Source organism: Budorcas taxicolor, chromosome 25 (assembly GCF_023091745.1).
Source record: "Budorcas taxicolor isolate Tak-1 chromosome 25, Takin1.1, whole genome shotgun sequence".
NCBI lineage: Eukaryota > Metazoa > Chordata > Mammalia > Artiodactyla > Bovidae > Budorcas > Budorcas taxicolor.
Genome location: NC_068934.1, coordinates 42,122,093 through 42,139,976, shown reverse-complemented (window position 1 = coordinate 42,139,976; position 17,884 = coordinate 42,122,093). Strand labels below are relative to the sequence as shown.

The 17,884-nt window shown below is 38.9% G+C and overlaps 1 protein-coding gene across 1 annotated transcript in view; it reads right to left on the bottom strand.

Annotated features, from left to right (window-relative positions):
• LOC128068888 (solute carrier family 22 member 10-like) overlaps nucleotides 1–12,829 on the bottom strand; it is a 38,258-nt gene extending 25,429 nt beyond the window's left edge. Inside the window, exons 1-2 of the mRNA XM_052662152.1 lie at nucleotides 12,428–12,829; nucleotides 11,640–11,743 (exon numbers count right to left, since the gene is read on the bottom strand). Of these exons, the coding sequence (XP_052518112.1) occupies nucleotides 11,640–11,743; nucleotides 12,428–12,829 (506 nt within the window). The remainder of the gene's footprint in view (nucleotides 1–11,639; nucleotides 11,744–12,427) is intronic.
• Between the last annotated feature and the right edge of the window lie 5,055 nt (nucleotides 12,830–17,884).

Genomic DNA, 17,884 nt, shown 5'->3' with positions numbered 1-17,884 from the left:
TGCTTCTGTTTTATGTTTTGGTTTTTAGGCTTCAAAGCATATGGGATCTTAATTTCCTGACCAGGGATCAAACTGACAACCCCTGCACTGGAAGGTAAAGTCTTAACCACTGGGCTGCCAGGGAAGTCCTTACGCTATTTTCCCAATAGCACTTGCTGAGGATCGATCCATATATGGATGTAGTATTTTATGTGTTCAGGTAGGAGGGTGAATTACATATCCTCTTGAACTACCATCTCACCCTTATTTCTGATTTTTACTTTTTGCTATTCTAGTCACCCTAGTATGTTTGAACTGGTTTCAATTTAGATTTTTTAAATATAAATTTATTTCTTTTAATTGGAGGCTAATTACTTTACAATATTGTATTGGTTTTGCCATACAATTTAGATTTTTTAGTTGGAGTATAGTTGATTTACAACGTTGTGCTAGTTTCTGCTGTACAGCAATGTGAGTCAGTTATACATAAACACGTCGTTGTTGTTCAGTTACTAAGTCGAATTCAACTCTTTGTGACCCCATGGACTGCAGCACAACAGGCTTTCCTGTCCTTCATTGTCTCCCAGAATTTGCTCAAACTCATGTCCATTGAGTCACTGATGCCATCCAACCATCTCATCCTCTGTTACTCCCTTCTCTTCCTGCTCTCAATCTTTTCCAGTATGAAGGTCTTTTCCAAAGAGTCAGCTCTTCACATCAGGCGGCCAGTGTTGGAGCTTCAGCTTCAGCATTAGTCCTTCCAATGAATACTCAGGGTTGATTTCCTTTAGGATTGAGTGGTTTGATCTTCTTGCTGTCCAAGGGACTCTACTCTTTTCTAGGTTCTTTTCCTATATAGGTCATTACAGAGTACAGAGTAGATTTCCCTCTCCTATGTGTGTACATGTGTGTTAGTCACTCAGTTGTGTCCAACTCTTTGCGACCCAATGGATTGTAGCCCACCAAGCTCCTCTGTCCATGGGATTCTCCAGGCAAAAATCCTGGAGTGGGTTGCCATTCTCTTCTCCAACTCCCTCTGCTATACAGTATGTCTTTCAGCTCACTTCAGTTCAGTCACTCAGCCATGTCCGACTCCTTGTGACCCCATGGACCAGAGCACGCCAGGCTTCCCTTTCCATCACCAACTCCCAGAGTTTACTCAAATTCATGTCCATTGAGTTGATGATGCCATCCAACCATCTCACCCTCTGTCATCCCCTTCTCCTCCCACCTTCAATCTTTTCCAGCATCAGTGTCTTTTCAAATGAATCAACTCTTCGCATCAGGTGGCCAAAGTATTGGAGTTTCAACTTCAACATCAGTCCTTCCAATGAAAACTCAGGACTGATCTAGCAACTTAAGCAACTCAATTACAGAAAAATAAATGACCCAATCAAAAAATGGGCCAAAGAACTAAATAGACATTTCTCCAAAGAAGACATACAGATGGCTAACAAACACATGAAAAGAAGCTCAACATCACTCATTATTAGAGAAATGCATATCAAAACCACAATGAGGTACCACTTCACACCAGTCAGAATGGCTGCGATCCAAAAATCTGCAAGCAATAAATGCTGGAGAGGGTGTGGAGAAAAGGGAACCCTCCTACACTGTTGGTGGGAAAGCAAACTAGTACAGCCACTATGGAAAACAGTGTGGAGATTCCTTAAAAAATTGCAAATAGAACTGCCATATGACCCAGCAATCCCACTGCTGGGCATACACACCGAGGAAACCAGAACTGAAAGATACACATGTACCCCGATGTTCATTGCAGCACTGTTTATAATAGCCAGGACATGGAAGCAACCTAGATGTCCATCAGCAGATGAATGGATAAGAAAGCTGTGGTACATATACACAATGGAGTATTACTCAGCCGTTAAAAAGAATACATTTGAATCAGTTCTGATGAGATGGATGAAACTGGAGCCAATTATACAGAGTGAAGTAAGCCAGAAAGAAAAACACCAATACAGTATACTAACACATATATATGGAATTTAGAAAGATGGCAATGATGACCCTGTATGCAAGACAGCAAAAAAGACACAGATGTGTATAGCAGACTTTTGGACTCAGACGGAGAGGGAGAGGGTGGGATGATTTGGGAGAATGACATTGAAACATGTGTACTATCATGTAAGAATCGAATCACCAGTCTGTCTGATGCAGGATACAGCATGCTTGGGGCTGGTGCATGGGGATGACCCAGAGGGATATTGTGGGGAGGGAGGTGGGAGGGGGGTTCATGTTTGGGATCGCATGTACACCCATGGTGGATTCATGTCAATGTATGGCAAAACCAATACAGTATTGTAAAGTAAAACAAAGTAACAATAAAAATTTAAAAAAAAAAAAAAAAAGAATGGACTGGTTGGATCTCCTTTCAGTCCAAGGGACTCGCAAGAGCCTTCTCCAACACCACAGTTCAAAAGCATCAATTCTTCGGTGCTCAGCTTTCTTCACAGTCCAACTCTCACACCCATACATGACCACTGGAAAAACCATAGCCTTGACGAGACAGACCTTTGTTGAAAAAGTAATGTCTCTGCTTTTTAATATGCTCTCTAGGCTGGTCACAGCTTACCTTCCAAGGAGTGTCTTTTAATTTCATGGCTGCAGTCACCATCTGCAGTGATTTTGGAGCCCAAGAAAAAATAAAGTCTGACACTGTTTCCACCGTTTCCCCATCTATTTCCCATGAAGTGATGGGACCGAATGCCATGATCTCAGTTTTCTGAATGTTGAGCTTTAAGCAAGCTTTTTAACTCTCCTCTTTCACTTTCATCAAGAGGCTTTTTAGTTCTTCTTCACTTTCTGCCATAACGGTGGTGTCACCTGCATATCTGAGGTTACTGATATTTATCCGGGCAATCTTGATTCCATCTTATGCTTCACCCAGCCCAGCATTTCTCACAATGTACTCTGCATATATGTTAAATAAGTAGGGTGACAATATACAGCCTTGACGGACTCCTTTTCCTATTTGAAACCAGTCTGTTGTTCCATGTCCAGTTCTAACTGTTGCTTCCTGACCTGCATACAAATTTCTCAAGAGGCAGGTCAGGTGATCTGGTATTCCCATCTCTTTCAGAACTTTCCACAGTTTATTGTGATCCACACAGTCAAAGGCTTTGGCATAGTCAATAAAGCCGAAATAGATGTTTTTCTGGAACTCTCTTGCTTTTTTGATGAGTAGGTCTTTATTAGTTATCTATATTATATATTGGGGTTTCAATATAGTTTTGATTGGCATGGCTTAATAAGTGATGCTGTTTTGCTTCTTTTCATGTGCTTCTTACAAGTTGTATATCTTCTTTGTAAACAAATGTATCTATTCAAATCCATTGGTAATTTGTCCACTTCATTGAGGTATAATTGACAAAAGCAAATAAAATTGCATATATGTACCTCATGCAAAGAGTTGACTCATTGGAAAAGACTCTGATGCTGGGAGGGATTGGAGGCAGGAGGAGAAGGGTTCAACAGAGGATGAGATGGCTGGATGGCATCATCAACCTGATGGACATGAGTTTGGGTGAACTCCAGGAGTTGGTGATGGACAGGGAGGCCTGGCGTGCTGCAATTCATGGGGTCACAAAGAGTCAGACACAACTGAACTGAACTGAAGATGTTCAGTGTGATGATTTGATATATGTATATTGTGAAGCAATCACTTCAACCAAGCTTATTAACATACCCATCATGTCACAGATACAATTTTTGTGTGAGAGAGAGCATTTATCTAGTCTCTTGCAAGTTCTGAGTATACAGTAAATTATTAACTATACCTACTCATTGAAAAAGACCCTGATGCTGAGAAAGATTGAAGGCAAAAGGAAACGGAGAGGCAAAGGATGAGATGGTTAGATAGCATCATCTACTCAGTGGACATGAATTTGAGCAAACTCCAGGAGACAGGGAAGGACATGGGAGCCAAGCATGGTGTAGTCCATGGGGTCACAAAGAGTTAGACACAACTTAGTGACTGAAAAACAACAACTGTGCCATACATGACCAGAATATATTCATCTTGCAAGACTGAAACTTTATGCCCTTTGACCAACATCTCCCCATTTCTCTCACCTCCAAAATCTTGACAATCACTTCTCTGCATTAACTTTCTCTGATTCAAATGTTTCATAATCTACATATAAGCTAGTCATGCAGATTGTGTTGTGTGTCATGTTTATTCATGTAGTATAATAATTTATTTATTCATGTTACTACAGTTGATAAGATTTCCAATGAATCACAGCCTTGTTATGGTGAAGGTGCTTGTGTGACTCAATGAAACTAGGAGCCATGCCATGCAGGGCCACCAAAGACTGATGAGTCATAGTAAAGAGTTCTGGCAAAACATGGTCCACTGGAGGAGTTAATGGCAAACCACTCCAGTATTCTTGCCACAAGAACCCCATGAGCATTATGAAAACATAAAAATATATGACTCCAGGAGATGAGCCCCCAGGTCAGAAGACGTCCAATATGATACTAGGAAAGAACGAAGGGCAATAACAAAGAGCTCCAGAAAGAATTAAACAACTGGGCCAAAGCTCAAACGAAACTCAGCTGTGAATGTGTCTGGTGGTAAAAACAAAGTCTGATGCTCTAAAGAACAACATAATATAGGAACCTGGAATGTTAGGCCCATGAATCAAGGCAAATTGGACATGGTCAAACAGAAGATGGCATCAGTGAACTAAAATGGATGGAAATGGGAGAATTTAATTCAGATGGCAATTTTATCTACTACTGTGGACAAGAATCCCTTAGAAGGTATGGAGGAGCCCTCATAGTTAAATAGTCCAAACTGCAGTACATGTGTGCAATTTCAAAAGCGATGAAATGACCTCCATTGTTGCCAAGGCAAACCATTCAACATCACAGTAATCCAAGTCTATGCCCCAACTACTGATGCTGAAGAAACTGAAGTTGACTGGTTCTATGAAAACTTACAGCATCTTCTAGAACAAACACAGAAAAGGATGTCCTTTCCATCATAGGGGATTGGAATGCAAGGAAGTCAAGAGATACTTGGAGTAACAGGCAAGTTTGGCCGTGGAGTACAAAATGAGGCAGATAAAAGGCTTACAGAGTTTTGTCAAGAGAATACACTGGTCATCGCAAATATCTCATCATGCATGATGCTGAATATTTTCAATTTTTTAACCATCCATTGATATGATCCTGTATCCTGTTAATATGCTATATCATGTTGAATGGTTTGCATGTTTTGAACCATTCTTGCACCCTTGGGGTAAAAACCACTTGTTCATGATATAAAATGCTTTTACTGTGTCACTGAATTTGGTTTATTAGCATTTTAATGAGGATTTTTGCATCTATGTTTACCATTGATATTGTCCTATAGCTTTACTTCCCTGTCTTTTCATTATAATATCAGTAGGATGCTGGCCTAGTAAATGAATTTTAAAATATTATCCTATCTTCTATTTGTATGGATAAATTTAAGACGGGTTGGTATTGATTCTACTTTAAATGTTTGGTAGGACCACAGGACAGGAAAAGGTCAGTTTTCATTTCAGTCCCAAAGAGGAGTGCCAAAGAATGTTCAATGTGCGTGCTAAATCACTTCAGTCATGTCCAACTCTTTGCAACCCTGTGGACTGTAGCCCACCATGATCATCTATCCAGGCCTGTGATTCTCCAGGCAAGAATACTAGAGTGAGCTGCCATGACATCAATCTTTCCAACACAGAAATCAAACCAGCATATCCTGTGGCTCCTGATTTGTAGGCGAATTCTTTATCACTGAGTTACCAGAGAAGCCCAAGAATGTTCAGACTACTGGACAATTGTGTACTTTTCTCATGCTAGTAAGACTATGCTCAAAATCCTTCAAGTTAGGCTTCAGCAATATGTGAACTGAGAACTTCCAGATGTACAAGCTGAGTTTAGAAAAGGCAGAAGAATCAGAAATCAAATTGCCAACATCCATTAGATCATAGAGAAAGCAAGGGAGTTCCAGAAAAACATCTACTTCTGCTGCACTGACTATTCTAAAGCCTCTGACTGTATGGGTCACAACAAACTGTGGGAAAATGTTAAAAAAATGGGAACACCAGACCACTCTACCTGTCTCCTGAGAAACCTATGCGCAAGTTAAGAAGAAACAATTAGAACAAGACATGGAACAACGAACTGGTTCAAAATTGAGAAAGGAGTCCATCAAGGCTGTATATTGTCACCCTGTCTATTTAAGTTTATGCAGAGTATATCATTGAAAAGCCAGGCTTGATGAATCACAACCTGGAATCAAGACTGCCGGGAGAAATATCAACAACCTCAGATATGCAGATGATAGCACTCTAATGGCAGAAAGTGAAGAGGAACTAAGGAGCTTCTTGATGAGGGTGAAAGAGGAGAGTGAAAAAGGTGGCTTAAAACTCAACATTCACAAAACCAAGATCATGGCATCTGGTCCTATCACTTCATAGCAAATAGATGGGTAAGAAGTAGAAACAGTGACAGATTTTATCATCTTGGGCTCCAAAATCACAGCAGATGGTCCCTGAGGCCATGAAATTAAAAGTTGCACCTTTTAAAGACAGTTATGACAAACCTAGAGAGCATATTAAAAGGCAGCAACTTCACTTTGCCCACAAGGGTCCATATAGTCAAAGCTATGGTTTTTGCAGTAGTCAGGAATGAATGTGACAGTTGGGCCATTAAGAAGACTGAGAGCCAAAGAATGGGTGCTTTCTAAATGTGGTGCCGGAGAAGACTGAGAGTCCAAGATCTTGCTATCTTGGATAGCAAGATCGAACCAGTCAATCCTAAAGGAAATCAGTCCTGAATATTCATTGGAAGGACTGATGCTAAAACTGAAGATCTAGTACTTTGGCCACCTGACACAAAGAGCCAACTTATTGGGAAAGACCCCAGTGCTGGGAAAGATTGAGGACAGAAGGAGAAGAGGGTGACAGAAGATGAGATTGTTGAATGGCATCATTGACATAATGGACACAAGTCTGTGCAACCCCAGAAAATAGTGAAGGACATGGAAGCCTGGCATGCTGAAATCCATGGGGTCACAGTCAGATATGACTTAGTGACTGGACAACGAACAACAACATACATGAAGGGAGAAACAGACAATACAATGATAGGAGGGAAATTCTATACCACATTTTTGACAATGGAAAGAGAGCATCCAGACTGCAAGTCAATAAAAACACAACAAACTTGTATTATACTTTAGAGCAAACAGTCCTAACAGATACAAAGCACATGTCATCCAACAGCAGCAGAATACACATGCTTAAGTGCACAGCAAACATTTTCTGAAATAGATTATATATTATGTCACAAAAAAAGTCTTAGTTAAGAAGATTGAAATGTTGTCAAGTATCTTTGTAACTAACTACAATAAAATGAAGCTAGAAATAAATAACGGATGGAAAGTTGGAAATCTTAAAATATATAAAAAATTAAAAACCAATGGGACATAAAATAATTCAAAAGAGAAATCCCCAACATCTTGAAACAAACAAAAATGGTAATACAACACATCAAACCTTGTGAAATGCTGCAAAACCAGCTCTAAGAATGAACTTTATAGCAATAGATGAGGCAGTTATGAAAAAGAAACCTCTCAAATTGCATTACTTTAACCTCAAGGAACAGAAAAAAGAGAGAGAGAAACAAGCCCACAGTTAGCAGAAAGAATTAAATAACAAAGGGAAGATCAGAAATGAAATAAATGGAAACCAGAAAATCAATAACAATGTCAAAAAACCCAAAAGATTATTTTTAAGAAAGTGAACAAAATTGACAAACTTTATCTAAACTAAAAAAGTGAAAGAAGACTCAAATTTTTTAAAAAAAGGATACGTTTCTGCTAATACCACAGAAATACAGAGGATTGTAAGAGACTGTTACTGACATTTATAAAGAATAAAGTTGATAAGCTAGAATAAATGGATAAATTCCTATTTATCTGTCATAAAAATATAAAATCTGAACTACCAACAATGACTAAAACCTTACCCCATACAAAATGTAGTTACTATCAAAAATATTTAAACAGATCATGTCATTAAGTATCAAACAGTAAATAACTCAATTTTTAAAATGATCAGAAGACCTAAATAGACATTTTTCCACTGAGGACATACTGATGGCCCATGGGCAGATGAAAAATGCTTAGCATCATTAGTTGCTAAAAAAATGAAAATCAAAAGCATGCTATCACCTTATACATATCAGGATCACTATTAAGGAAAAAACAACAAATAACATCTGTTGGCAAAAGTATGGAGAAAAGGGAAGTTTCATGAAATATTGGTGGGAAAGTAAATTGGTGCAAAAACCGTATAAAACAATATGGAGGTACCTCAAAAAATTAAAATAAAACTACCATATGATCTAACAATACCACTCCTGGGTACATACCAAACAAAAAAAAAAAAACAATAATAATTCAAAAAGACACATACATCTCAGTGTTCACTGAAACATTATTTTTAATAGCCAAGACATGGAAGCAATCTAAGTGGCCATTAACAGATGAATTAACAAACAAGATACAGTGCATAGATACAATGGAATATCATTCAGCTCTAGAGAAGGAAATTCTGTCATTTGCAACAACGTGGATGGACCTACATGCTTAGTGAAATGAGGGAGACAGAGAAAAACAAGTACTCCATCACTTATATGTGAAATCAAAAACTGATAGAAAAGAATGGATATAACAATAAAGAAACAGCCTCACAGATACAGAAAACAAACTAGTATGGGATTAAAAGATACAATATTGTTGAGGTTAAAGCGTCTGCCTCCAATGCGGGAGACCTGGGTTCCATCCCTGGGTCGGGAAGATCCCCTGGAGAAGCAAATGGCAACCCACTCCAGTATTCTTGCCTGGAGAATCCCATGAACTGAGGAGCCTGGTGGGTTGTAGTCCATGGGGTCACAAAGAGTCGGACACGACTGAATGACTTTACTTACTTACTTACTTACTTACTTAGGAGAGATGATATGGGGTGGGAAGTGGGAGGAGGATTCAGGATTGGGAGCTCGTATACATCCGTGGCGGATTCATGTCAATGTATGGCAAAACCAAAACAATATTGTAAAGTAAAATAAAGTAAAAATAAAATTTTAAAAAGAAAAAAAAGACACAATATTGTAAAGTAATTAACCTCCAATTAAAATAAATAACTTTATATTTTAAAAAGATACGAATTTATCTCATGTATAAATGTGCCTTTATGTATCAAATAAATAAACCACAAGGATCTACTGTACAGCACAGAAAAATGTAACCATTAATTCATAATAACTTTAAATGGAGCATAATCTATAAAATATTGAAATATAACTTAGTTTACCTAAAGCTAATATAATGCTACAAATCAACTATATTTAAATTTTAAAAGATAGGACCAGATGGTTTCACAGGTGAATATTCCCACACATTCAAATGACAATCAACACCAATTCTTCTCAAACATTTCCAAAAAATTAAAGAGGCGAGTACACTCTCAAACTCACAGGAAAAGATCACCATTTTCATGCTAGATAAGGACATTACAAGAAAACTAAAGACCAACATCTCTGCTGAATATAGATGCAAAAATTTCTTAACAAGATATTAGAAACTGAAATCAACAGCACACTAAAAGGATTATACACTATGATCAAGTGGGATTTATCCCTAGGATGCATGGAGTTCAACATACACAATTCAATGTATGTGATATACAACATTAATAGAATGAAAAATAAAAATGATATGATCATCTCAAAAGATGCAGGAAAAGCCATTTGACATAATACAAATATCTTTTCATGGTAAAAATAATCAATTGGGGATAGAAGCAATGCTCATGAACATAATAAAGGTAATATATGATAGGTCTTCAGATAATAGCATACTTAGTATGGACAGGTTGAAAGATTTTCCTCTCAGTTCAGGAGGGGAAAGGGGGTGCCAGCTCACACCCCTCCTATAAACATAATCCTGGAAGCCCTAGTCAGAGCTATAAGGCAAGAAAAAAGCAAAAAGCATCCACTGGAAAGGAGGAATTATATTGACTTTGCATATGATATGAAATTCTATATAGAAAATTCTGAAAACTTACAAAATTTTTTCAATTCACTAAAAGTAGATTAAAGACTTAAACATTACCCCAAAACAGTAAAACTCCTGGAAGAAAGAAAAGGAAAATCTTCTTGACATTGATCTTGGCAATAGTATCTTAGATATAATAGCCATCAGAACCAGTATGAGGATGTATCTCACCATTCTTTTGATTTCTATTTCTCTGATTATTAGTGATGTTAAGAGTCTTCTCATATACTGATTGACTATTTCTATATGTTCTTTGGAGAAATATTGACTGAGGTCCTATGCCATTTTAAATATCAGGATATTTGAGAGCTTTTCTTATTTGTTGCAAAAGCTTCTTTGAATATTAATTCTTTATCAGACATATGCCTTTCAAATATTTTCTCTTATTCTGTAGGTTTCCATGTCATTTTGCTGATCATTTTCTTTGCAATGGAGAAGTTTCTGGTTTGACATAACCCCACTTGTCTATTTTTGCTTTTGATACCAATGTCCAAAGCTTTTTATCTATTTTTAGTTCAAAATCTTTGACTGAGCTATAAGTTTCCTGCTTCTTCACTGAATTTTCTTCCCTTATTTTCTGTCATAACATACTAACACAAACATATCTATAAGCATCACCACACATCCGTATTACCTAAATTGATCAATCAGCATTGGTTGTGAATCATCATAAAAGGCTCAATGAGAAGACTGGCCAATATGAGCACTTCAGCTCTGAAATCTTTTATGAATTACACGGAGGTGATACATTCAGAGTTCACAATTTTTAGTTGTAAGAGGAAATGATATTAGGCTTACAGACAACAAGGGATATTTTAAGCCTCCCACTTCTTCTACAGAGGACTTGATGTGTGGCTGCCACAGTTGTTCTCTTACTTTTGGATGACCACTGCCAGGTACGAGATAACCCAAACATCTCACAACACAAATTATATCATCTGAGGTTTACAGATTAGTTAACTCACGTGGCTGGAAGAATTACCTCTAATGATGTTTTTTAAGCAAAACCAAACATCCAGGCTATAGTCACAATTATTTCTTAATTCAGCTTCAGAACCATCTCACTAAACACCAAAGTTTTCTAGAAATGAATATGGTGCGTACTATGACAGCAGGACCAATATGAGAACCCATAGGTGTTTAGCTCACAGAGTCAAGGAGTGAATTAACATAGAGTCATAACATATAAACCTGCAATATTGTTTCTCTAAAAAGATTGAACCTCCTGTCTTGAAGCACCTTACTCTCACTTCTCATTGGTAATTTCTGCTCATCTTTACAAATGAAGTTTACGTAACCCTCCTCTATTGTTCTGAAATGCCCCCTGACCTAATAGAGATGTTATTTCTGTGTCCAGTACAATGAGCTCTGTGACCAAAAAAAATTTGCATTTGTAACAATGAGTCTAATTCTCCATTCCCATCTATAGCTCCCTAGAAACCAACAGTATGAACTGCCTACTGGAACTCAATAAAGACTTCTTTATGAAAGAGTTAATAGAAAACTGTGAACCTACCCAGAAGAAGGGCAGCCGTGATGTGGAGACACTCACCTGTCTGAGAGAAGGCCGTATATGAGGCCTCCCACCAGCATTCCAGCCATGAATAGGGATTGACCCACTGATTTCTGTGACTGATTGTCACAAATGAGGTCCCACTGGAAAAGAAGGAAACCAGCACAGAGGAGCTTCACAGCTTCTTATATCCCTCAACGAACATTCACTCACTCTAACAACCCTCAGGGAACACACCCTCTGGTTTCCTTTGAACATTTACTCACATATATTATTCAAGTCTCAGCGTAAGCACGGAATTCTCTAAATCCTCAACTAAATCCTCTAAGTTCTATCATGGCAAATCACACTCAGTTAGCACTGTGTGCCTCACTGGTTCTCAAACTTTGCCACACACTGAAAGTATTGAGGGGATTTTTTTTCATTACTGATGCCTGGATTTTACACATGGAATAAAATGTATTTGGTTTGTTTCTTTCATAAGAATCCAGGACATAGAATTTTTAAAATTAATATAAATATTTCTGATTTGCACAAAGGCTAAGAACATGTGACCAAAAATAATTTTCCACAATTTATATCAAGTATTAACTTGGCTAAACATAAAAATTCACACAAAACTTAAGTTTTGTGACAGTAAAATCCATAACCAGTTTGTTAATTTCAGTGCCCTCACATTGTAAGTAATTGACAATTTACAAAATCAGCAATTACTATTTGCTAAAAGAATGAATTAAAGCTGGCTATCTGAATAATGAACCTGTGTTTACTTTACATTATTCTAAACACAGAGAACAAGTACTCCAAGAAGTAAATGAGGCCTTTACCTCAGTCACGATGGTGGAGGAGAACAGGCTGTGGTCATACACCCAGCCGTCCACACAGGGCTCCGTGTCCAGGTCAGTCATGTTGGGCAAGGTCCCATTCAGGTGAAGGAACTGCCACTGGGGGTGAAGGAAACGATGACACTTCTCTGGCTTCAAGTTCGAATCCAGTGGGATGGAAATTCTCAGGAGGACATCAGGGCTGAGGATTCCAGTGTCATTACCAGAGACAGTGGCATTATCAAGAATGTGGACCCAGCAGCGATGACCAGGAACGGCTGCAGTGAAGTTCTCCAACAGTGAGTGACAGACTACTATCATGAAAACGGGGAGAACAAAAGCCATCTGAAGGATCTGGAATTTCCCCAGGCCACCAACTTTATCCAGGAGCTCCTCAAAGGCCATTGTAAACAGGTGATCTGCAAGAAGAGTCACAATGACGTCAAAGCTGCAACTTCAAAGGGAGAAAACAGTATCCTTTCATTAATTCATATTGAATCTATGTGACCTCATATCAGGTTCTCCTCACTACTGAGTGGATCCAACTCACCTCACTCCTACAACAGAGAAATGGAGACAGTTTCCCTAGTCCTTTTGGAAGCATAGGATGTTCGCTTTTTAATAGTCATAGAGAAAATTATTTACCAAAGATACTTGTATCCGATGAACATTAAATCTGTTTAAAGATTTACTTTCCGATGTGCTTGTCCTCAGTGATTCTGTATCATCAACAGTGAACTTTGGCAAGTATGTGGTCTCTAAACAAGTTAAAATAAACCTACTACAAAAATTCAGTCATTTTCAGAAGATGGAAAGGACAGAATTGAACTGCTTCATGATTTTTCTGTGGAAAGAACAAAAAAGGAAGGGTTGTACTTGTTTATATGGACTTTGCTGTTGTTGTTCACTTGCCAAGTCATGTCCAACTCTTTGCGACTGCATGGACTGGAGCACACCATGCTCTGTCCTCCACTAATTCCCAGAGTTTGCTGAAATTCATGTCCACTGAGTCAGTGGTGCTATCTAACCTCTCATCCTCTGCCATCCCCTTCTCCTTTTGCCTTCAGTCTTTCCCAGCATCAGGGTTTTTCCCAATGAGTCAGCTTTTGCCATCAGGTGTTCATAGTATTGGAGCTTCAGTTTCAGCATTAGTCCTTCCAATGAATATTCAGGGTTGATTTCCATTGGGATTTACTGGTTTGATCTTATTACTGTCCAAGGGACTCTCATGATTATTCTCCAGCACCATGATTCAAAAACATAAATTCTTTGGTGCTCAGCCTACTTTATAGTTCAACTATCACATCCATACATGACTACTGGAAAAACCATAGCTTTTACTACATGGACCTTTGTCAGCAAAGTGATGCCTCTGCTTTTTAATACACTGTCTAAATTTGTCATGGCTTTCCAAGGAGCAAATGTCTTTTAATTTCATGGCTGCAGTTCTTGTCTGCAGTGATTTTGAAGCCTAAGAAAATAAAATCTCCCACTGCTTCCACTTTTTGCCTCCTGTTTGCCATGAAGTGATGGGACAAGATGCCATGATCTTAGTTTTTGAATGCTGAGTTTCAAGCCAGCTTTTTCACTCTCCTCTTTTACTGCCATCAACCTCTTTAGTTCTCTTTACTTTCTGCCATTAGAATGCTATCATCTGCATATCTGAGGTTGATATTTTTCCTGACAATCTTGATTCCAGCTTGTAATTCATCCAGCCCAGCAGTTCGCATGATGTATTCTGCACAGAAGTTAAATAAGCAGGGTGACAATATGCAGCCTTGTTGTACTCTTCTCCCAATTTTGAACTAGTCAGTTGCTCCATGTAAGGTTCTAACTGTTGCTTCTTGACCTGCATACAGGTTTCTCAGGAGACAGATAAGGTGGTCTGATACTCCCATCTCTTTAGGAATTTTCCACAGTTTGTTGTGATCCACACAGACAAAGGCTTTAGCTTAGTTAGTGAAGCAGAAATAGATGTGTTTTTGGAACTCCCTTGCTATCTCCAAGATAAAACATATGTTGGCAATTTGATCTCTGGTTCCTCTGCCTTTTCTAAATCCAGCGTGTACATCTCTGAGTTCTCAGTTCACATACTATTGAAGCCTAACTTGAAGGATTTTGAGCATTACCTTGCTAGCATGTGAAATGAATACAATTGTGTGGGTGATTGAGCATTCTTTGGCATTGCCTTTCTATGGGACTGGAATGAAAAGTGAACTTTTCCCTGTGGCCACTGCTGAGTTTTCCAAATTAACTGACATACTGAGTGCAGCATTAACAGCATCATCTTTTAGGATTTGAAATAGCTCAGCTGGAATTCCATCACCTCCACTAGCTTTGTTTGTAGTAATGCTTCCTAAGACACACTTGACTTAAAACTCCAGGATGTCCAGCTCTAGTTGAGTGATGGCGCCATCATGGTTATCCAGGTCATTAAGACTTTTCTTGTGTAGTTCTTCTGTGTATTCTCGCCACCCCTTTTCAATCTCTTCTGCTTCTGTTAGGTCCTCACCATTTCTATCCTTTATCATGCCCATCCTTGCATGAAATGTTCCTTTGATATCTACAATTTTCTTGGAGAAATCTCGTCTTTCCCATTCTATTGTTTTCCTCAATTTCTTTGCATTGTGAGATGTGGCTTCAATCCCTGGTTCAGGAAAATCCCTTAGAGGAATAAAATAGCAAAGATCCCTTAGAGAAGGAAAACAGCAAACCACTCCAATATTCTTGCCTGAAAAATTCCATGGACAGAGGAACCTGGGAGGCTACAGTCCAAAGTGTCCCAAAGATTCAGACACCACTCAGCAGCTAAGCACTTGTATTATTACTGCTTCTTGCTATTCTCTGGAATGTTACATTCAGTTGGGTATATCTTTCTCTTTCTCCTTTGCCTTTCACTTCTCTTCTGTCCTCAGATATTTGTAAAGCCTCCTCAGACAACCACTTTGTCTACTTGCGTTGCTTTTCCTCAGGGATGACTGCCTCCTGCATAGTGTTACAAATCTCTGTCCATAATTCTACAGGCACTCTGTCTTCCAGATCTAATCCCTTGAATCTGTTCATCACTTCTACTGTATAATTATAAGTTATTTAAGTAATACCTGAATGGTCTAGTGATTTTCCCTACTTTCTTCAATTTAAGCCTGAATTTTGTAATAAGATGTTCATGATCTGAGCCAGTCTTGTTTTTGCTGATTGTATAGAGCTTCTCCATCTTTGGCTGCAAAGAACATAATCAGTCTGATTTTGGTATTGAGCATCTGGTGATGCCCATGTGTAAAGTCACCTCTTGGGTTGTTGGAAAAAGGTGTTTGCTATGACTAGCATGTTCTCTTGACAAAACTCTGTTAACCTTTAACCTGCTTCATTTTGTACTTGAAGGCCAAACTTTCCTGTTGTTCCAGGTATCTCTTGACTTCCTACTTTCACATTCCAATCCCGTGTGACGAAAATGACATCTTTTTTTTTTTTTTTTTTTGGTGTTAGTTTTAGAAGATGTTGTAGAGCCAGTCAACGTCAGCTTTTTTGGCATCAGTGGTTGGGACATAGACTTGGATTACTATGATGTTGAGGTGGTTTGCTTTGAAAATGAACTGAGATCATTCTGTGTTTTTTGAGATTGCACCCAGGTACTGCATTTCAGACTGTTTTGTTGACTATGAGGACTATTCCATTTCTTCTAAGGCATTCTTGTTCACAGTAGTAGATACAGTGGTCATCTAAATTAAAATCACCCACTCCCATCCATTTTACTACACTGATGGCTAAAATTCTGATGTTCGCTCTTACCATTTTCTGCTTGACTACATCCAACTTATCTTGATTCATGGATCTAATGTTCCAGGTTCCTACACAACATTGTTTTTTACAGCATTGGACTTTACTTTCACCACCAGACACACCCACAACTGAGCGTTGTTTCTGCTTTGGCCCAGCCACTTCATTCTTTCTGCAGCTATTTGTAATTGCCCTCCACTCTTCCCCAGTAACATACTGGACACCTTCCAACATGCGCTGGGGCGTATGGAGGGGGAAGAGAAGAGGCAGCATTGTAAGTCTGAGAACAGAGTACAGGGTACATAAACTGGAAGACTGATCCCCCTCTGCAGTCAGAGTTAAATGAACTTGGACTGCCAGGAAATTCCAAGGATTCACTTGGTAGTTACAGTCTCACATTTCCTGGAAAAGTGACTAACCACATTCAGTGACTTGAGTCCAAAGTGCAAAACAGAGAGAAGTTACTCCCAACCACACATCTAAGTGCACAGTTGTGTAGGTGACACATGGCAGTTTCAAGGAGCACAGATGGGATGGGATTGGCTCTTGTTCAGCATCTTCCTCTCCTGCCTACCCAACTCCATGCACTTCCCAGTCTCACAGAGAAAGACCTTGTATAGGGAAAGGCCAGTCTATTCAGAATACTTTTTCATGGAGGAAGGCTATTTAAGAAGTCTTTGGGTGATCCTCGGCCTTAGAGTCGGTGTCTCCAGAGGGTCTCCATGGCAGGATAAGGTGTGGGAGCTTGATTCAAGGAGGGCTCTGATGAGTGCCTAAGGAAGAATGGCTGGGAATAGGAGGGGCTGGTGGGCCTCCACTAGCTGAAGTGAGGAGTCCTTGGGAGGAATGCACCTGGTCAACTTGGCTAGGTCTTACTGTAAACTGGGGCCTAGAAGGTCCCAGCTTTAGCTTCATGGAGATAGGAAGGGGTAGTGAGATGAGGTTCCTGTAAGCCCCACTTCCCCAAAGCCATTGCCATGGAAAAGTACTTCTTCTGTCCTGGCAGGACAAGGAAATTTGCAAATGTATACAAATAATTTTCTCCTATAAAGAAATATTTCCCCTCACTATAGAATATTTTATGTTTTTTGCATCTTAGTTAACTTTTTTTTTTTTGACTCTCTGATTTATTTTATTTTCCTAAGTGTTTGTTTGAGCATTTTTTGGCATTGCCTTTCTTTGGGATTGGAATGAAAACTGACCTTTTCCAGTCCTGTGGCCACTGCTGAGTTTTCCAACTTTGCTGGCATATTGAGTGCAGCACTTTCACAGCATCATCTTTCAGGATTTGAACTAGCTCAACTGGAATTCCATCGCCTCCAATAGCTTTGTTCATAGTGATGCTTTCTAAGGCCCACTTGACTTCACATTCCAAGATGTCTGGCTCTAGGTGAGTGATCACATCATCGTGATTATCTGGGTCATGAAGATGTTTTTTATACAGTTCTTCTGTGTATTCTTGCCATATCTTCTTAATATCTTCTGCTTCTGTTAGGTCCATACCATTTCTGTAATTTATCAAGCCCATCATTGCATGAAGTGTTCCCTTGGTATCTCTAATTTTCTTGAAGAGATCTCTAGTCTTTCCCATTCTGTTGTTTCCCTCTATTTCTTTGCATTGATCGCCAAGGAAGGCTTTCTTATCTCTCCTTTCTATTCTTTGGAACTCTGCTTTCAGATGCT